The following is a 20,715-nucleotide window of genomic DNA, read 5'->3' on the forward strand; positions in this document are numbered from 1 at the left end:
CCCTGCCCCCGTTCCCCCCCCCCCCGTTGCCCCGTGGCAGGACTCGCTCGGGCCGGTCCCCGCTGGCCCCAAGGCGGTGAGGGAGCCCCGGGTACCCCCGTGCTGCGCCCCACGTCCCGTACCGGATGCCCCATCTTTAGTACCGGTCCTCCCCTCCCCCACGGCCCCTCCCCCCGCGGCCCCGGGACTCGCTCCGGTGGCGGTGCGGGCCGGGCAGCTCCCAGGATGCACTCCTGGCTCCTCCCCGGCACCCCCTCACCCTCCCGGCCACTTCCCCCCCCCTCTCCTCGCCCCCCATTGCCTTCCCCTTCCCCACCGGTGCCCCCCCCCCCCCGGCCCCACACCCGCGTGTCCCCGGAGGGGGGGGGGGGGGAGGAGGGGAGGGGGCAGCCGTACCCCACAGCCCCCACACCGCCCCCCCCACCTCAGCGCACCGACCCCTACCCCTCACCCCCCCCCCCCCAGGGGTGCCCCCCCCGCCCCGCCCCACGGGGGGGCCGCACTCACTGTCCGCAGCCCCCTCGGAGCCGCCTCCTCCTCCTCAGCGGGGCCCGGGCCGGACTGGGGCCGTGGGGGGGAGGGGAGGCGGCTCCCTCAGGTGGCCACTGACAGGAGGAGGGAGGGGAGGGGAGGGGGGGGCTGCGCGCGCACGGAGACCCCGCCTCGCTCCCCCCCCCCCCCGCCCCCCATACCACCCGGCGCGGGGGCTCTCGGGGGCGCGCGCGCCACCAACCGTCACCCCCTCCCCCCCCCCCCCCCCCGCCCCCCCCCCCGGGACGCTCCTCTCCCCCCTCCCCCCCCCCCCCCGCGGTTGCCAGGCAGATTTAGGACTAACGCGCGCGCCCTCGGGCAGGGGCGGGGTTTATTTGTAATTGAGGGGCGGCTGCGCCGTCCAATGACAAGCCGGATTGCGCACGGCGTTAGCCAATCGCAGCCACGACCCGCCTTCGCCCCGCCCACGGCTTAGGGGATGCGGGGGAAAGAGGCGTGGCCGTCCCCTTGACTGACGCTCTGTCTGCCCAATGAGCGCGCGCGGCGCTCTGTGGGCGGGGCGACGGCAGCCAATGAGCGTCGCGGCGCTGAGGGAAGGGGGCGTGTCCAGCGGCCGGGCAGGGCCGTGAGGTGCCGCTGACCCGGGCACCGCGGCGGGCAGCGCTCCCCCGCCCGGCGCCGCGCCGAGGCCGCCTGAGGTGATGGGGAGGGGCCGCGGCCACCGCCGCCCTTATCCGCCCGCGCAGGCCGCGCTGGGGCCTCCGATAGGGGCCGGGGAGGAAGGGGAAGGAGAGGCGAGCGAGGCCGGGCCGGGGGCCTCGGAGCCCTTAGTGCTGCTGTGGGTCTGCCCCCTGCTCAGCGTGAGCTGGAGGCACCCGGTGAAGGCAATGCCGGGATCAGAACAAAGGGACTAATCAATGCGCTTTCCCCCCCCCAGGACAGCCCCAGCCCAACGGTGTTTTGGACTAGAGCCGTGTTCCGAGCACCCTGCCATCGCCAACAGCCGGCTCAGCGCTCCTGGTGCAGCGTTTTCAGAAGCGTGTTCTTCGAAGGGAAAAACCCAGGATCTTGGTAAAAACAACATTAGAATGGAGGGTAAATAAAGCAACAGGAGCTGCGCTTTGTAATGCCAGCACCAGCCTGCCATCAGTTATTGTTCATTTACAGCGTGTTGAAGGAGGAGATGTGGCTTCGTATCAGGTGCTTGTTTCAAACAAGTGAGATAATGCTCGTTGGTTTCCTTCACAATAAGCAAAACTCGGTACAGGTCCCATCTCCTGAGGGTAGGGAAGGCAGAAGGCACAGAGTAGAGGCAGCAAGAAGCAGCGGCAGAAGCAGAGCTGGAATCCAGGTCTCATCCCTCCCTCTCCAGCACTGGAGTGGATTCAGCCTCTGGTCAGGAAAGTGCCACAAACTCAGGTTTCCACTCTAAAGATCCACAGTTCCTGTTAGCAGCTTTGTGCTCCCTCTCCTGTGCACAACTGAACCCAGATTTTCTTGGTTTAAAGTGTTTTCCTCCACCCTTCGTAAAAGCTAATTTTCACTACAACGAAGGGTTAACAGCTCCCAACGTGTTGTAACTGGTTAGTGACCTCTCCCAAAGCTTCTGGCTTCATTTCAGGCTATTCAAAACTTGCTGGTTCACTAACCAGGGCTCCATCCTTCTGAAAGGGTGCTTTAATCCACACAGGAGAGCGTGCACATCCACTTGTCCCCCTTACTGTGGCATCAGGAGAGCTTCAGAACAGGTCCAGCACAACATGAGCTTTCTTACCTACAAGGGAAAGTTATTCCCAGCAATGTCTTCATAGCTCTTCTTGTCCTGTTTGTCCAGGTTTTTCCGGAGGTGCCAGCAAACTTTGCCATCTGCTGAGAGAGCATCCAGTGGTCCTGGCACGCACAGAAAGATGTGCTTTCTCTTTTATGGTTCAAATTAAGTGGTTATGTGGGATAAGCTGAGAGCTTGACAAAAGAGAACTTCCAGCCACTCGCCGTGCTGCAGCCTGGCATCTTCACTGGGCTTTGGCAGCTTGTGACAAGCTTCTAAAAGGTGAGATACAACCACCTCCTCTGGTTGTGGCTCCAGATCTATTTATTAGACAAGTACCACCTGTATCTCTTTGCTAATGTGTCGTCAGATGTGTTTCACGTGCAGTTTTGCCATCAGGTGCATCCTCTGAGCTGCTGCTTCAGAGGAGATGCCAGAGTGAGCTCCAGCAGCAGATGAACAGGGCAGGACTGAGAGGAGGACTGTTATGATAGCATAGTTTCTGCCAAATACCATTCCCCCCCAGCAGGGTGAGTAGCCTGGGGCAGCAGCAGAGCTGATAGAGCTGGAAATAGTGATTCCCACCAGAAAGGAAACTGCCATTTGGGTTCCAAGTTTTCACAGAGTAACTTACTGAGCTTCTGCAGCGACACTCGAGGGAGGAATGCAGCAGCTCAGAGGATGGGACTGGCTGCAGGTAACTCTTCAGATGTTTCGGTTTTGCTGAGTTTTACCTGCAGACAAGTGGCTTCCGTTTCCTTCTTCCTTTTAAATTGAAGCTCAAAAAGGTAAAATAGGGATAAAAGACACACAGGGCAATGTCCCATTAAAGCAGATCCCATTTGTGAAGATAATACGGTCAGCATCCTCCTTGACTGCACTATGCAGTGCAAACCACCTGTCCCAAGCCAAGGAACCAACATTCTGGGTGTTTAACAGATCCACAAAATCCTTGTTGTATCCCAGGCCCCTCCAGCGAGAATCAGCTGGAATTCTGGTTCTTGTTGCAGCAGGAGCCCTCACCCTGACCCCAGGTCCAGCAGGATCCATCCCTGCTCCCTGTGTGCGACAGCTTCCAAGGCCAGGCTGGTGCTGTGCTGCAGCTGAAGGAATCTGTTCTACAGAGCACTGGAAGAAGTAAGTTTAAGCTTTATTTCAAAACTCTTCTACTCCAGAAGCCAAGAGAACCCAAAGGGTAAAGGGAAGGTGCTGGGTGTCTCCTAGGCCAGGAGTTAATGTGGGTACAGCTTCAGGAAGCAGCACTGGTGGGATGTGCACATCCTGCTCCTGCTGGAGAACTACAAACACTGAGCCACACGTTGTACAAGCCTGACACAACAGTGAGAGCATCACTGCAGGGAACAATTAAAGACACTTGCAGGGACAGACAATAGAGAGCACACACAAGGGCCGCTACAGCCCCACTTCTCTGAGTGGTGTGTACAGCCCAAGCCACTGGCACCGTTCCCCTCTCACTGTTGTATGGGATGCAAATGGGTTTACTCGGTGCCTGGTGGGCAGAGGTCAGTAATAGCCAAGGTAAAATGGGCCATCATTGAGCTCCTGCTGGTGGGATTTCTGGAGAAGTTGGGAAAACTGCATTAAATGAAAGCAGTGAAGTAACAGAGAACACATTGTGCTCACCCTACGTGTGCACAGGCAGCACACGAACACACTCTGCTCACCCCACATGTGCACAGGCAGCACAGCAACCAGGCCCTAACCTTTTATCACTGTCAGCTTTAGCTCATGGGGGCTCAGGGAAGGCCTGGAGGGGATGGCAGGGGATGAAGTGTCCTGTGTGCAGGGGCCTTTTGGGTGTTCACAGTGTAGGAAACAGCAATACAAGAGGCAACCACTTCTCCAAACTGCATTCTCTATCCATAGCCCAGATTTCACACTATCTACACAACAGCAATCAATGCTTCTGTGGAAGTTCTTGCTACTCATTTAAAAATACTAGAGAACAAACTGTTCAGTTCTCTCCATTCCATCTTTAGAAGAAGAACCTCTTTGTTTTACAAGTTCATAAAAGACTTCAGGTTTGGTTCTAGAGAGAATTCAATGACTAGATAGGAAGGATTTTGAAACACATCATTCAAACCGAATCACACAGACCAAGCACTCAACAGAGCGGAGTTGTGAGCTGTGAACCTCGAGGTTTACATCTGCATTCGACAGTGAGGAAGAACTTCAGTTCCCAGGTCCTGGTTTTAATCTCTGCTCCATACAAAAGATACTGAAAAGCACAAACTATTAAATAATTTAATATACAAGTGTCGTTAAAAAGCACTGTACATTGTCACAAATGTACATGGAATTTTAGAGCTAGAAAATCAACGAGTTCTGTTCAAATATACATGAACTTTGACATCCTGTGCTGGGAAGAGGACTCTGCAGCGGTGTTGGACTTCCCAGGGCCGCAGGCAAATGCTGTTCTGTCCAAGAGCAAAGCCCCAGTGAAGGTCCCAGGGAAACCCCAGCCTGTTCCTCCTGCCATGACAAGTTCAGCCACCACGTTTAGCAAAGGTTCCTGTTCCAAAGCTGAGCATGCCCACAGCTGAGTTCTCCTCCAGCACTTCCTCCCCTCCCCAGGACACAGCAGGGATTCCAACTACAAAGAGCCAGAGAATTCCCACTGCAAACTGCTCTCCCACAGCACAACCTTCAGCTCTGCAGGACCCTGAGCAGCAGAACAAGGCTGGGGGGCAGCTCACTGCAAGCTCAAACCCCAGCTCTCTCGAGATGGAAGCTTTTCCATGTTGCCTTAAGGAAGCAGAACCTTTTTGGCCAACGACTGATTGTAGTTAGGGAGGAGTGTGTAAGCAGTGAACAGCCTCAGCCTAGCTGACAACAGCCACATGAAGAGAGCACCTGGATCACCTGAGCAGGCCTTGAGCTGAGTTTAAAGCACATCCTTTCCTGTCACTCGTCATTACCCAGCACTGCCAAGAAAACAGCATTTAGAAGCTTAAAACCAGTTCTTGCAACTCAGTGACTTAAGGAGGGAACAACCAAAGAGTTTCCATGCACACAAAGAAAGGGGAAAGACTTAAAGACATCCATAGCATCAATCGTGGCAGCAGCTGAGCTTATGGGGCTGTCCTATCACTAACAGAGGCAGGGATGAACAAGTGGAGCGAGCCAGGGCCACACTTCATCACCACTGAGAGGGGTTCCTAACCCCAGTGCTGCAAAGCCAGTAGATCCCATGGGAATGTGGCTGTCAGCTCCATGACTCAAGAGCCACGGAGGGGACAGGAGAGCGGCTGGCACAGAACAGGAGCTCGAGGAGCAAGGATGCAGAACAGGATCCATCTCAGGGTTCTCCCTGTACCTGGTACCTCCAAACCCCCTGTGCTGCCACCTCACCTATTTCCTTCCTATGCTTAACTTCTAAAGACTTGGAACAACCCCAAAGTTTCTCCTTTCAAACCCAGTAACAGGACTTTCTCCCTACACCAGCATCGAGGTTTTCCCTGTTGGAGACTTAACAAGGCCTAAAACGTGCACGCCTTCTGCAAGAGTAAACAGCTGAGAACAGCAGAGGAAACCTAAAACCCCCTATTTTGGCAACCAGACAAGCACTTATCCCCTTAATAACATTCACTGGTAAAAAGTGATGGGTTTGAATGACAAAAAGCAAGTCCCTGAGACAGGAGACAAGACTCTGAACAAGAATGGCCACTGGGCTTGGACTTCATCTTTAAGATCCATTCCAACCCAAACCCTTCTATGATTCACAGTAGTACTGCTACAGTAAAACTTGTAAAGGTTTCAGGGGGCCAAATGCTTCCTCTCATTCTCCTCCCTCAGAGGAAAAAGCCCTACAGAAAGGATTTTTCTGGCACATTCCTTTTCCCTTCCCCTTTCAAGCTGGGAGAGAAATATGCAGAGCTACCAAGAGAGAAAAACACCTTTATTCGACCCTAGGAACCTCACGAGCTTTACATGGCACTATGACACCTGGCCCAGATCCCTGCTATGAAGCTGCTGCTGCTTCATGGAATAACAACTCTCCTCCTGGTGTCTGCAGCACAAACTTGGGCCTCGTCTCTCCTGTCTTGAGACAACGGCAGGAGCCCAGGAAAACACAGTGAGAACTCAGAGAGTCACCAAAACACTGACAGAGAACAGCAAAGCAAACACTGAAGAGTTTGGAAATGGGAAGCTTTTGCCAAGGGCAAGCCTGCAGTTTCACCACAAGCCTCTGGCTCATGCTGGAGCTGGGGTTTAACCACTGCTTTAACTCTGTACAAGTCATTAAGGCACAGATGCTGCCTTCCCTTGGCGAGGCTGTGCTGAAGGTGCAAGCCGCTGCTTGGCCAACACAGGGAGCAGCCAGGAGGCCAAGAACGTGCCTCCTTCCATCCACACCATGGCAAAGGGATGGAGAGAGCTGAGGTTCTGCCTTCCCCCATGCAGGACTCATGGCAGTGCAGGGAGATCCAAGGCAGACCATCACAGGGATGAAGTGGTGGCACACTGTCACACACTCGGGATGTAGAACCTGCTCCTCTGACACCAGCACAGGGCTGGAGGCCATCCTGAGGACAACAACACCCCCAAAGCTGCAAACACCTTCAGAGCTCCCCATCCCATCCTTACCTTCACTGCGAGGCTACAACCAGCACTGGCAACGACTTGCACCCAGTGAGAAGAATATTACCTCCGAAACTAAATGTAGATCTTTAGTGCACTCTACAATCAACTCATGAATTGACCCAGTTCTTCCCAGGAGTGGAAGGGTGCAGATTCCTGCATCAGACTCCAGGGAAGGTTCGTATTTAGGCTACAAGTGGTATTAAAACTGAGTCCTCTTCATTCCCTGTGACGGCTTTTAAAAGTTAAGATATCTAAGAACTTAAGGAACAAGTGTCCTTGGGACTAAATCTTATTTCTCAGTAAGAGGAAAGCAGATTAAAACCAGTAGGTATATACACACTAGCTGTATATTCACACACATTATGTAAAAGCAGCTTAAAATGCCCTTCTCACTTTGCAAGTCTATGAAATGTACTTTGTTGTCTTTATGCAATCTGGTTCCTACAAGGCCCTCACTAGAAGAGGAATTCGCTGCCTTTTCTTTGAAGAAAAGATTTTGCATCAATTTTTGCTCTTTTTTTCTTTTTTTTTTTTTTTGGCATTTCTGGGTGGCTTTTCCTTTGCTTTTTAAACATTGTCCTGGTGTCAGTTACTGTGTTTCACAGGAGACTGGCCAGGCTGGTGGTGGGTCCGTTCTGGGCCTGGAACTGTACAGGAGGTGGTCCGTCTGTCCACTGCAAGACAACAAAGAGCATTTAAATCCTAGAGCCACTGCCTGGGGAGGGACCAGGCCAGGCCAGAGCCATCCACTGCCTCCAGGGAATGAGAGACTTCAGCCAGACAAGTTGATGATCAGGTTTGACTTTGTTTTTAGAGCTGCCATCCCAAAGTGTTTCTTTGGGAGCCACTCCACATGCCCGTCATTCCAAACCTCCCATGCTGAATCCAGGGCCAGAGGTGATGGAGTGAAAGCATTTCCTGCTCTTACAGGTAGAGATGACTCCCACCAGTAAGAAGCACCCCTCATTCCTACATGTCTCAGGATCCCTTTGCAGGCAAAGCCAGCATGCAGCATCTTCCTATTGGCCTTTCCCCCCACTTTCTTCTCCCCAGAAGACACCAGCTTTCTCCCATCTCTCATAACTGGACATGATTTCAGTTCAGAGCAGTAAACTGCCTTATGCCATTGCCCAATTGGAAACCATTCTGTATTTTAAAAGCAGTGTCGCAGATGTTTCGGGCAGGAAGGAATTCAATAGTTGAAATGCAAAAAAATCCTTAAGGCAGTGGCTTTGCAGACATCTCATGGTGTTAACTGGAAATCCAGATTTAGAGAGAAGTCAAGAAAGCCAAAACCCCAACTGAGAATGCTGAAGTAGCAGCAGGAAGTGTACTTTCAGCAGCACACAACAAGGCCTTCGCCAGCACAGGCAGCCTGGATCACCTGAACACCAAACCTAAACCTGAGAACACACTAAGTATCTTTCAGAAGCAGTAGCTGTCACCAAAATGAAGTGGTTACCTGCTACAAAAGCCATTAAACCCCATATATGTAAGTTCTGGTGTATCAAGGAAACACTACCAAGAAACAAAGACCTTCCCCACCAAATAAATTTATAACAATGCCCTAACTGAGCCTCACTTCCTCTTTCTGTTCTCACTCCTCTTGAAGTACTAGGAAATAGGTTGAATTTTGGCAACTCAGAAGCGTGCTCAAGGGAAAGGGCCAGGAAAAGCAAGCAAAGGGGGCAGTCCTGCCTCCAGCCTGCTCCCAGCTCCCAGAGGAAGCTTGCTTACCGTGATGAGGTTGTGCTCAGGAAGGCTGCATGCCTCAATGTGGTCCTGCAGGAGCTGCTGGGAGAAGTTCTGGTGCATCTGTGCTGCCTCATGGGCATCCATGGCATTCCCACAGGCCTTGTTCAGGTCTGGAAGACAGGAGCAGTGTGTGTTTACCTTGAAACACCCACCTCCAACTGGCCTCTTCTGGTCATAGAATCATAGAATAGTTAGGGTTGGAAAGGACCTTAAGATCAGAGGAGGTTCTTCCTTCTCCTTGATTGAATCATATCCTTAAGTCAGATCAGGTGAAAACCTCCACAGGAAGTAGGGGAACCCGAAACTTGCCCTTTTTTGATGCTATTTTAGTTTCCAACTATTAAATACATCATTCGAGGAGCTCTAAAAGGAGGCAGCAAACTCCTCACCCCAATAAAAACCCAAGAGCAGCTCGCATTTGGCTTTTTAGCTTCCAGCCCCATCTAGCGGGGACGGGACAGACTCGCAGCTTTCCCTCTGCAGCTCCACTTCTTTCCCATGTCCTTGCCTTGAGGGACCCGCAGCACCCTCCTGCTCTGCACACACCGAAAGCTGCTCCTCGTATCTTGTTCTCTGGGAGGTTTACTCATAGGGATCAGCTCAGATTTCAGACTGGGAACCTACTAAAGATCAGGTATGTTTTAGGTAGCAATGATGAGCAGCACAGCGTGGCAAGGGCTGAGCTGCTGCACTTCCTATGGATGGAAGTGTGGCTGTGTCCTGTTACTCCTCATTAGGCACCTTTTCTTCAAGAGAAGGTAGTCCCAGAGAGGAAGATGTTTGGAAACACCAAAGCAGAAACTGCCTCTCGTTGCTCCCAGGCTACTGGAGACACCCAGAGGTCCACGGGGTGAGGTTTCAGCCACAGCAGGTTCAAACTGGACTCTTGGTATGTTTTGTAGGAGACCTACCACTTGGACATGAGTAAGGAGAGTCCTTTCAAATGCCTGGAAGCAGTTTTGTAGCAAAGGCAAGAGCAAAGCAGCAAATAAGCCTGGCCCACAGTGCTCAGCACAGAGCAGGGTGAACGTGGCAGTTTAATACACACTGAAGCTGTGGGGTAAAGGGTAGAGCTGCTGCTGTATTTTCTACTGAGAGCATTAATGCTGACAGTCTGCCAAGACACTGGTCAATATTTGAACAAAGCATCCTGGGGCCAGCCTGGATCACAGGAAACAATATTTACATATGAAGTATAGAACCATGGAACTGTTTAGGTTGGAGAAGACCTTTAAGCTCATTAAGTCCACCCATTGTAATAGTCTCTGTTGTTCAATCAAGCTCATAAACAGAGGCAAAGCCTAAGTGAAAGGTTTATTCCACCTGGAACTACAGTGAAAAGCAGAGCAGCACCAGTGCCAATAGAGCCCTTTCTCAAGGGGCATCTATTCAGGTCTTAGCATCATAAACTGCCATCCGGTGACAGCAGGAGAAACCCAACTGCTGCCAGCATGGGGACACTGGAGCCTTCTCACCATAGGGTCCTCCAGTCCCCTAAACCCCCCCCCACTATTGACAACATTGCCAGAGGCACAGAGCAGCACTCACTAGGGTGCTGGCAGCACCACAACCCCCCAGCCCCAGGCTCTTTCCTGCTCTTTTGGAGTTCAAACCTTCTCCCATCTTACCTCTCAGCAGAGCCGAGGACCAGAGCTGCACAGACATGTCTGGGATCTTGCTGGCAAGCTGCATGGCTGGCACTACCATGTTGTTGCTTTCCTAGGGAAGAGCAGACAGCAAAATGAAATGGATAGGAATGATTCAGTGGGAGGTGTCCCTGCCTATGGCAGGGGGGTTGGAAGTGGATGATCTTAAGGTCCTTTCCAACCCTAACTATTCTATGATTCTATGATTTGTGTTCCCTCTTGCAAACAGACACCACCTGGAGATGTTACATTTGTGACAGAACATGTGTCTACTTCAACCACTGCCATGTAACTAACTAACAAGGGAAAGTGCTGAATGGGAGAATAACCCAAACACATTGCATCTAAAGGTGCCTGGAATTCTGCTCTGGCCTAGGCGCTGTGCAAGGTAACAGAAACACTTCATACATTCTATGGGGAGAATTAAGAAGCTTGTTCCCAACAATTCCTTCCCAAGCAATCCAGCTGAACCATGGTATTTGTTCTTTATTCAGCTCTTTTCTTCAAGTGACTTCAGGCATTATAGAAACACACATTTGTAGAAAACCTTTAACTCTGTGCAGGTGTTACTCATCAGAGCTCTGGAATCATGTACCTCAACAAGCTGCCAGCTGCTCTTGGTGGGACACCACTAAATAAGCATCCTTAAAACAACACCCATTTCACAACAGGCAAGGAAGTGGAACATTTACATGACAATAGCAGAGACTTACCCTGTGATTCCCCAACACGTAGAATATGTGGCCCAGGAGCACGAGGGAACACGCTGTCAGTCGGTTCAAGTCTTCTGCATTTGACATTTTCAATGTCTCTCGCAAGAATCGCCTTACACCAGAGCAAAAAGGGGAGTTCAGAGCCTCTCCTTTCCCTCCGGTCTCTAAGAAGCTTTATTAAGAACCAAATGAATCCAACTGGCAAATATTAGCACTCAGGACCAACTGTGTGCTGCAGGTGACCTTAAACAAAGGGCTTCATTCCCAAACCTCACCTTTTAGTTAGCAAAACTAAGTGGTAACAGAGTCCTCCTTTGGAAAGCTTTGCTCTGTGCTGCTGCAGAGGGAGCCCAAGAGAGATCTAAACCCAACAGCTCCCAGAAGCTTCTCTGCCAGGTAAACCAGAAGGTGCCCAAACCCCCAGGGAGAAAGAGCTGCAGGCTTGCAAGGGAGGCCTCAGGGGGTTTAGTTTGATCTTAACCAGCTGGATTCTATGGCTCCATTTTGCTCTCCCCACACTTTCATACTCACTTTGCCTCATTGTATCTTCCTTGGAAGAAGGAGAAGAGACCTCGGATGTAGAAAGCTGCTGCTCGAAGACAGTGAGAGCTACGGATAAAGCAAGGTGTTGGAATCCAGGTGCTGCACAGGGATCAATGCAGCACACAGCAGATTCCTTGGAATTGCCCAGTAATCCAACCTCCAAATAAAACATTGCATTTAGTACATGGGCAGAGCTTGAAGTTCATGATTTTGTTTTCAAACAGCCTGTTACAAATCCAGTATCAGCATCACCAACACAACAGCAGCATGGAGAGAGCTTCTGGAATTCTCACCTCACAGGAAAATTATGGTCTGGATTTATCCTTTCCAATAAGCTGTAAAGCTGCAAAGTGGGAAGAAGAATAAAAGGATAATCAGCATTTCTCACATAGCCAGGCTGAGATACCACAAACACACTCAAGGTTCCCTTGCACTGCTTTGGTCATAGCATAAATATACCAATATTAAGAGTTTTCACAACCATTTTGATCCTAAAACCAAGTTTTATACAGAATAGGCTTTTTTCTATAGAACTCTCTAGACAATATTAACATTTCCTCAGGAAACTTGTACCTGCCAGAGCTGAGCTGTTCGAGAGCCCCACGAATGCTACATCAGGTTTGCTCTTGAATTTAAATCAGAAATCAGCTACAAACCTCACAGTATTTCACTCTCAGCTTTGCTCCCTAAGGGGTTCTGTGTGTTTGGTGAAGAATCAAAGCATCATTCACAGCCTCTCCACAAGCAACCTGCGAGTGTGTCTCTGAGAACTGCCTGCTGAGGGATGAGGCAGCTGGAGCATGGTGTTACCGTGAAGCACCACACACACACACACATGCACATTCCTATTCCTGGCTGTTTGTTCAACCTTGCTGGGGTTTGTGTCATCTCACAAAACCCCTGCATAGATGGAAGCTGAAGCGAAGAGGCTGGATGAGGCAAGGGGAGTCCCTGAAGCAGGAGCTGCCTGGCTGGACAAGGCACTGCTCTGCAGTATGCTTAGAGGAAGAAGCTAATCCCAGCAGGGCAGCAACCTCCAGGGAAGTGCTGCTGTTTGGAACAGGAGTCAGGAAGCAGCTCACCTCTTGGTGCCGGTTGCCTTCCCTGATGTACACACTGGCTAAGTTGGTCACAATGAACGCCCACAGTTCTTGATGTGTAGTGAGCTAAAACAAAGAAACCAACGGCACAGTTAAAGCCTTCAGCATCTCACTCAGAATTTACTCACCCATCTAAAGCACAGGTTTGGTGGCTGCTATTTTGCCATCTCCTGACCTGAATTTCTATTAGCACAGAAAAAAACCCCCAAGCTACTGCAACTGAGACAGTCTCCAGGTTTCCCTTCCAGCCTCAACTGCTCAGTGACCCCCACAATTGAAGCATCCCTAAGGAAATAGTTTGGGAAGAACATCTTACCCTCAGTGCTGTAGTAAACTGTGCTTCTGCATTGTCCATGCAGTTCACAGAGATGCAGTAGAGCCCCTGCAGAAGACATGGTGTTTCTAAGGTAACACAAGAATGCAAAGAGGAAAGGCCCCCACAAAGCCACAGCAACCCCAGGAATTAACAGGAATAAAAGTAACCAAGGGGTCTTAGTTTTGTTTGGATCTGGGAAAAAATACACAAAGTCCTTCAAACTGGCATATTCCTATAACCTTCCCCCCTCCACTTAGCCAAGAAACCCTCCATTTCCTATAATAAACAGAAGTTCTCCCCCTTACGCAGTTCCCACAACATACTGTCTCCAACGTGCACAGTATAGCCCTCACGTATTCACCTTCTATGCTTACTATCATGCTACACATGACTTAGTTAAAGAAGGGATTTAAGCCTTTGATAGGCTTCAACCACTCGGTCGTTAGTCCCCAGAGCAGGACTGGCCCAGGCAGCCCTGCTGCATCACCATGGGCTCCTTAGTTCCTGGTGAGGAGTCCTGGGTAGGGTCTTCCAAAGAGTAAAGAGTTTCCCACCCATCACAGCCACTTACCAAGAGGGTGTGCAGCTGGGCAGCGTGGTTGGAGAACAGCCTGGGCGACTGCTGGCAGAGCTGGCACACTTGGGAAATCTGGGAGCAGAAAAACAAGTATTTAAGATACTTTACCTCATTTTATGCCCCAAATCCATCTGCCTGTGTCATGGGATGTGGCAGGGATCAGTTCAAGGGTCAGGTCATCCTCCCGCACCCAGGACCACGCTGCTGTACCCATGTTCCACAAGGTTCTTTGCTCTGCAGCAGCTCCACCTTGCAAAGCCAGTCACAAATCCCTGCTGCCGCGCTGGGGACAGGAGTTGGAACACAACAGGGTCGTGGTTTAAACCCAGCCATGCAGCTTGTTCACTCACTTCCCCCCTCGCTCCCCCAACTCCTGGAGAGTTGGGAAGGAGAATCCAAAGAATGCAGCTCCCACAGGTTGAGATAAGAACAGTTCAATAACTAAGGTATAACACAAATCACTGCTGCTACCAGCAATAATGATAAAGGAAATAAGTGCAGAGAATACAACAGCTCACCACCCGCTGACCAATAACTCACCTCACCCTGCCCAACCGAGCACTGACAGATACTTCCTCCATCCCCCCAGAGCTCCAGCCCTTCCGGGTCTCTCCCGGTTACATCCTGGGTATGATGTGCTATGGTATGGAATACCTCTTTGGCTAGCCTGGGTCAGGTGTCCTGTCTCTGCTTCCTCCCAGCCTCCCCTTCTCCCTGGCAGAGCATGAGGCTCACAAGGTCCTTGGCCAGAGCAAACATTTGAGCAGTAACTAAAACCATTGCTGCTATCAGCACCGTTCCCAGCCCGAAGTCAGAACACAGACTGCACCAGCTACCAAGAAGGAGAAAACATGGCTGCTACTGCTGAACCCAGGCCAAACAGAAAGGCTGGAATAAGGGTCTCTCATAGGGGAGGAGCTCCATGAGTCAGAACCAATGACTATCCTTTTAGCAGATGAATTTCCCCCACTCCACAAGTGCACTCAAGAGGCAGCTGACACAGAGGTTGAGGTGATCCAGCAACATGTCCTCAAAGTAAGGGATGCATAACCAGGATTTTAAAGTCCCAGAAAAGCAGCACAGTTCTGTCTTGCATTAAAGAACACTCTTCCTTCCCCCACACTGTGTGAGAGGAGAAAAGGAACAGAAAGGCAGGGAACTTTCAAAGCTGAGAAATACTTGGAAAGAACAGAAACACAAAGAGCTAAGGGAAAAGATACCAGAGGCGGACTGCAAGGTACAATCAAGGAAGCTGGAGGCACCCACCACTGCTGACCCCATAAGCAACTCCAAATGTTCTTAAAGGGGATACTTAAGAGGAGGCTAATTCCATGGCTTCAGAGTCACAGTAACCAGAGCATCGTCACACCCAAAAGTACCTGCCAGTTTAACACTGCTGGAATCCCCATCTGAGCCCAAGTATCCTCCTCGACACTGAAATTCCCATGTTTTACAAGCTATCACAGCTTCCATCCACAACCAGGGCAATGCTGACACCCCCTTTACCTCCTGCAACGCTGTAGCTTTGTGTCCCGTGACAAGCCGACACATGATTATGTGTTCCAACAAGATCACTTGGAATGATGACAAGATAGGACTGCAGTCCAACACTGGAAAGGGAACAAAAGGAACTCAGTAAGTGAAGTTAAGACTATATTAACACCTTGTTGCACACCTACAGTCCAGTTTACTGAGTTACAATACCCCCCCCAAAACTTGATTTCTGTACCCAAAGTAACCACCCAGTTATAAACCAGAGTGAAGTTCTTTGATGCAGCAGGCACAGACTGAGAGCCCTGTCCCAGAGAGCTAAATAAGGTTGCTGTAGTCTTGCTTCGGTTTAAATTAACAACAAGGAGTGGAATCTTGCAGAATTACAACCCTTAACCTTACTTTTTAGCTTCTCTAGCTGCATGAGTGCTTTGTCTGTGTACTTCTGAGCCTTCTCCAGGTACCCTGCTTGCATGGAATGCATCACTGTCACCTGCCAGAAAACACAGGACAGCTTACAAGGAATGATCTTTGCAAATACCTGGGAAGTTCCCACAACTCCTCAGCCACCAGCTTTTAAAACTCACTTAAAAGTGACACATTTCAGATTAGAATCACATTCAGGAAGCAGCAGAACTAGTTACAGGAATCTGAAGTCAAGATTGTCACTGTGGTGGTAAAAAAACAGCCAACACAGCTCCACCTCATCCCAGTCAATAACCCAATTCTATGATTTGGATCTGAACAAAGTTCCATTTCAATTTCCAGGCTTCTTGTGCAGTGTCTTCAAGCACTGAGAGTGACAGTCTCTCAGATACTGAGGCAGAATCAAGCTGCCAGTGGAACATACAGCAGCACATGATCTGGACCTTCCAGTGGCTCCAAGCAATCCCAAACCAATCCCTCATTACTGATAATACACATTAAGTAAGGAAAGAGCTCCTCACCAAGTAGACCAGCACACACATGTGCTCTTTGGGCAGCCAATGAAAGAGGTCAGCGGGGTTGCTGGGCAGGATCTCATCGTCGTGCAGTGTGGAGATGGTCTGGATGCACTGCTGCAGCTGCTTCAGACATGGCTTCACGCTCTTCACCTGCAGGACAGGAGCCACATCACATGTACCCACTGCAGCCCTCACGTTTCAGTGCTTCCTTGCTTGGGAAAACTTGCCAGGCAACAAATAACCCCCAAATTCAGGAAATGAGACCACAAGTCACACCAGTGCCTACTTCCAGGAGTAACAACAAGCATAGAATAGTCTGGGTTGGAAAGAACCTTAGGATCATCTAGTTCCAACCCCCTGCCACAGGGAGGGATGTCTCACCCTAGACCATGTCACTCACATCAGCCCTTCATATTTGTCCATCAACCCACAGATGCTCAAAATGTTGTTCAAATTCAGACACAAAGGCTGTTATCTCCACCAACATCCCATGGAAGTAAGAGCAGCCCTCGTGGTTCTAAGTGGATCTCAATAAACCTTCCCTCCAGGAAGAAGAAAAGAATGTCATTGCTTTCCTCCTCATTCCATCCCCCCAAACCAGCTCAGTTACTCCTGTATTTGTTCCCCATTTGTTCCCTAGTTTTCACATTGGAACTGGAAGAAGCACAACTCCCAGGTACCTGCCCAGCGTCCAGGTAATGTGTGACCTGCAGCACTAGGAAGAAGACCCGTAATGACTCTTTCTGTATGGGGTTTCCTTGCCAGTTTTCAACTATCTGTCCACAAAGGGTAAGGAGAGGGTGCACCTCCTGCAGCTTCCGTTCCATTAGAAGCAGCTGTAAAATTGAACAGGAAAAGAAACCATTCTTTTTGTGCTAAATGGTTTACACACTTGAAGAACCACAGCAGAGCCCTGGGTACATCGGTCTCCTGAAGACAAAACCAGACTCAAAGCCATCTCATTGCAACAGCACCAGCCTTTTCACATGGCCAGATCCCTTCACCCCGAATTGCAAGAGCTCCAGGGACCATTTGCAGTTGTTCTTTCTCCTTGCAGAGGAGTTTTTGTCATCATGAAGGAGAAAAGCAAATAAAAGACAAAGCTATTCACAAGAACCTCCCCAGAATCCCGCAGGCTTATCCCAGATGTATTTTAATACTGGGCTTGCTCACACGGACAAAACAGAAGAGCCAAAGCACATATAAGCATGCAAATACCTTAAAACAAATGGTCTCTCTGCATTCTGTAGCTCTGTGCATTAGGTTAAATAAGTAAATAGTCCATCCAACTTACCATGCCCTTGCTTAGCAGGAACAGTGCTCTGAAATGAAATGGAACATCAAACTCAATAGAAACAGTTCCTCAAACCACAACTGTCCATAGAAACACTGAGGAAAACCCCAGAAATCTGCCTTTCTCCCCCTCAGATACAACAGCACATTGAGGAACCTGCCCCAGAATGCAGGTTTAAAAGCAAGATGGAACAGTTCAATCACAGCCATCCTCACCCCTCTCCCCAAGTAATTGCATCTCTCAATAAAACCTGAGTATCTCCAAATTACACAACAGAGGAAAGCAAACTCTTTCCTGTGGGAGGGGTAAAACAGGCCTGGAGCTCACCTGGTGTACTCAGAGCCCACCACCCGGGCGTACTCCGCTCCAACGCCGAGGAGGTCACACGCAGATACTAAGTCTTTTTCAAGTGTGTGTAGTTGCTGAAATGAAGAAAGGCCATAAGGGACCAGCATGTTCCTTGGGAAGCTCATGAGCAATGGCTACAAATGCAGCTCCTCCTGTGCTTTACACCTGACAGGCACCGAACTGGTACTTTGTGAATGTAGGAGCTGATTTTAGAGGCCTTTTCCAGGAACACCTGGTATTCTCCCAAAAGAAAAGGCTGTAACAGAGTCATGGAACCAACCAGCCTGGAAAAGAACTTTTAAGATCATCAAGTACAACCATTACCCCAGGCCAAAGAAAATGCCTCAGCCCCGTTTCATACCACACAAAGCTGTTGTAACTCATTACAACCATGTGCAGGTCAGATCCAAGGAGCTCCAACACAACCATGGACTGTTCCACTGGAACAACGGAGGGTGTTTTCCAAGAGAAAGGCTGTGGGTGAGGCTGCTGGCACAGCACCTCCCACCCCTCCTGCTGCCAACTTCTCTGCTTGCTCCAGACTCAGGTAGGAGCCCCAGAGCTGTACAAGAGGCACCAAGGCCTCTGCAGTCAAGCACAGGCCTGAGAGAAAACAGCACCCAGAATATAGCAAAGAACACAAAGCCCCAAGGAAGGACTCTCTTTTAGAGGAAGGTACTGAGAAATCACTTGAGCTTCCTCTGAATACTCAGGCAAAGCAAGCATTTGTCCTTTAATCAATAGGAAAAGGACAGGATTCACTGTTCCTAAGCTACACAAAGGAGCTTGGCAATTCATTTTCAGACTTGGCCTGCTTAAGGTCCTCAGGAAGGGGCAAAAGACAAGTCCAGGTGACTACTAAGACAGTCTTCAAAGACCAGATTGGTTCCTAACCCACCCTCCACTGCAAAGAGCTGTAAAGAGCAGTTAACTCCCTCAAGTGCTCTGTTAAACACCTTGAGGCTCCTTAGGAGCAGAGAAGAGGCATAACCTGGAAAAACGGGAGCTGTTCTTCAGGAGTCATCTGCTCTTCCTGCTGCTCAGTTAACTCAGGATGTGTTTCCCACCCAAAGCACTGAAGCACTTGGGAAAAGCAGCACTTTGAAGAGCAGTTACACAGCTGAGGACTGGAAGAAGTATTAAACCCCCCAACAGGCACCAGTTTGCTCCTGCGAGTGAAGATGGTCCAACCTGTGCAGCTCAAGCCACACTCAGAGCACGTTACAGAACAGGAAGAGTAACATTGCTCAGAGGCCTCTGCACCAGCTGCTCTCCTCATCCCATCCCTGCCCACTAATTACCTTGAACATAATCAAACGCACACTCCAGGCTGGCAAACTCCAATTCCAGCAGCTTTTAAGGGAACATTTGTCCTTCCTGCAAGCCATAAGGTGGATTTGATTCTGCTCCACCTCCAAGCCCCTGTGTTCTAGTGCCCACAGGGGGATCCTTGCTGCTTTCTCCCCCCATCTGCCTTCAGCAAGTAAAAACTGACCTGGATGCAACCTGGAGCTCACTAATATGTCAGTGCTATGAACTTCTTCTGCCTCTCCATTAGCAACAGGGAGGTGCTGGGGGCATCCAAGCTCTTTTTAAGGGGAACACACCTATTTCCTAGACCCTTTTCCTCAGTCCCAGTGCTACAGTAACAGCTCCATCCCTCTACATCACTTACTGCAAGCTGAAAAAGCAATCTGCAGTGCCAGTACGGGGTCTGCTGGGAGATCTGGATGGCTTTCCTCAACAGAGGTTTTGCTGTATCCACTGAGTTCTGAAACAGAAACACAACACCCCCCCAGTCAACACAAACCCCAGGCTGCTGGGAATGTCCTCACTGCCAACAGCAGCTTCCCAACTCGTTCTATTCCATGGTGATCCTTAAGATGTGAAAAGCAAGTAAGCCCATGTATGTGAGATGTGCATTTACACTGGCCCCACAGCGTGTTGAAAGAGCTTCTGTATTTATCAGCTCTGACCATTACTCTGAGCTGGGCTTTCTGCAGAGGAGAGCAAAGGCAAACACTTGCTTTAATGGAAGTAAAAACAAGTTAAGGCTTTTCTACAGAAAAAAAAGCATAAAAATAGCCTGGAAACACAGCAAAAGCCTGAGAACACATTTACCTCCCCCAAATGAGCTGTCTTTGTCTATATAAGGCCTAAAGAAACCCTTCGGCCAAGGAAACTTCCTCTGTGGTGCATTGCAATTCCAACAGCAACTTTCACAATCAGCAAGACCACAACTTCAGGTTCACACTTTGGGGCTCGAGTCTGTTGCCTGTAGCTGAATAAACCCGACTACTACCAGCAACACCCTAACTCCAAGGCCAAAGCCAGCTTCGACACCAGCCCTGCAGCGCCGGGACAAGCCACTCACCTCCTGACAGTACAGCTCGGACAGCAAGCTGGCCGCCTCAAACTTCACATCTTCAAACTGGGGGATCTGGCAGCGGCAGAGTTAAGTGAATACGAAACACAGCCTGGAAACCCCCACCGGCCCAGCGTCCACACCAGCCCCACAGCTAAACACATGCGGGAGGGCAGAAGCACCCGGCCGGGCAGGCGGTGAAGGCAGCAGCCGGGCCCCCCATGCCCAGAGCCGGGCACTGCAGGGAGAGCGGCCAGGAAAAGGATACCTGCTGCGATATCAACCACTGCAAGAGAAGACAGCGGGTCAGTCTGCACCCCCCGCGGCCGGCCCCACCGCCGCCCCCAAGGCCCCGGGCTCACCGCCTTCTCCAGGTGCCCTCGGGCCTGGTCGCCGTTGCGGGTATGGTGGTAGAGAACGGAGCCGAGCTGGAGATGGGTGCGGGCCTCCATGCGGGCCGGGGGCTTGCGGGGCAGCACGGCCTGCAGGCAGTGCACGCACAGCCGCACCTTGGGCGGGCTGGACGTGCGGAAGTGCTCGGCCAGGCCCAGCAGCGCCAGGTACCAGGACTCACCGCCGGCCGCGCCGCCGCCGCCGCCGCCCGCCCCCGGCCCCGGTGCGGGCCCAGCGCCGCCGCCGCCGCCGCCGCCTCCTCCGGCGGCCCCCCCAGCGCCGCCTCCGCCGCCGGCCGCCTCCCCCGGGCCTGCCGCACCTCCCGCCGCCGGCTGCGGCTGCTGCTGAGGCGGCGGCTGCTGCTG

The 20,715-nt window shown here is 50.9% G+C and overlaps 2 protein-coding genes and 1 long non-coding RNA gene across 3 annotated transcripts in view; 1 reads left to right on the forward strand and 2 right to left on the reverse strand.

Moving 5' to 3' along the window:
- GATAD2A (GATA zinc finger domain containing 2A) overlaps positions 1 to 579 on the reverse strand; it is a 48,506-nt gene extending 47,927 nt beyond the window's left edge. Inside the window, exon 1 of the mRNA XM_034070648.1 lies at positions 508 to 579. The gene's annotated coding sequence lies outside the window, so the exon portion shown is untranslated. The remainder of the gene's footprint in view (positions 1 to 507) is intronic.
- A 529-nt stretch (positions 580 to 1,108) lies between these two features.
- LOC115947361 (uncharacterized) lies at positions 1,109 to 3,343 on the forward strand. The gene is made up of 4 exons (XR_004550379.1): positions 1,109 to 1,190; positions 1,430 to 1,563; positions 2,327 to 2,542; positions 3,271 to 3,343. It is a non-coding gene; the product is annotated as an uncharacterized lncRNA (long non-coding RNA).
- A 1,168-nt stretch (positions 3,344 to 4,511) lies between these two features.
- On the reverse strand, positions 4,512 to 20,557 carry MAU2 (MAU2 sister chromatid cohesion factor). The gene is made up of 19 exons (XM_034070637.1): positions 20,320 to 20,557; positions 20,226 to 20,243; positions 19,967 to 20,032; positions 19,268 to 19,363; positions 17,572 to 17,666; positions 17,245 to 17,272; positions 16,631 to 16,786; positions 15,954 to 16,100; positions 15,409 to 15,499; positions 15,022 to 15,125; positions 13,510 to 13,587; positions 12,939 to 13,004; positions 12,605 to 12,688; positions 11,816 to 11,865; positions 11,511 to 11,588; positions 10,980 to 11,091; positions 10,249 to 10,339; positions 8,603 to 8,730; positions 4,512 to 7,539 (listed from the first exon to the last, which is right to left on the reverse strand). Exons 1-19 carry the CDS (start codon positions 20,407 to 20,409, stop codon positions 7,465 to 7,467), a joined length of 1,653 nt encoding a protein of 550 aa, XP_033926528.1. The 5' UTR covers positions 20,410 to 20,557; the 3' UTR covers positions 4,512 to 7,464.
- Between the last annotated feature and the right edge of the window lie 158 nt (positions 20,558 to 20,715).

The sequence above is a fragment of the Melopsittacus undulatus genome, chromosome 19 (assembly GCF_012275295.1).
Source record: "Melopsittacus undulatus isolate bMelUnd1 chromosome 19, bMelUnd1.mat.Z, whole genome shotgun sequence".
NCBI lineage: Eukaryota > Metazoa > Chordata > Aves > Psittaciformes > Psittaculidae > Melopsittacus > Melopsittacus undulatus.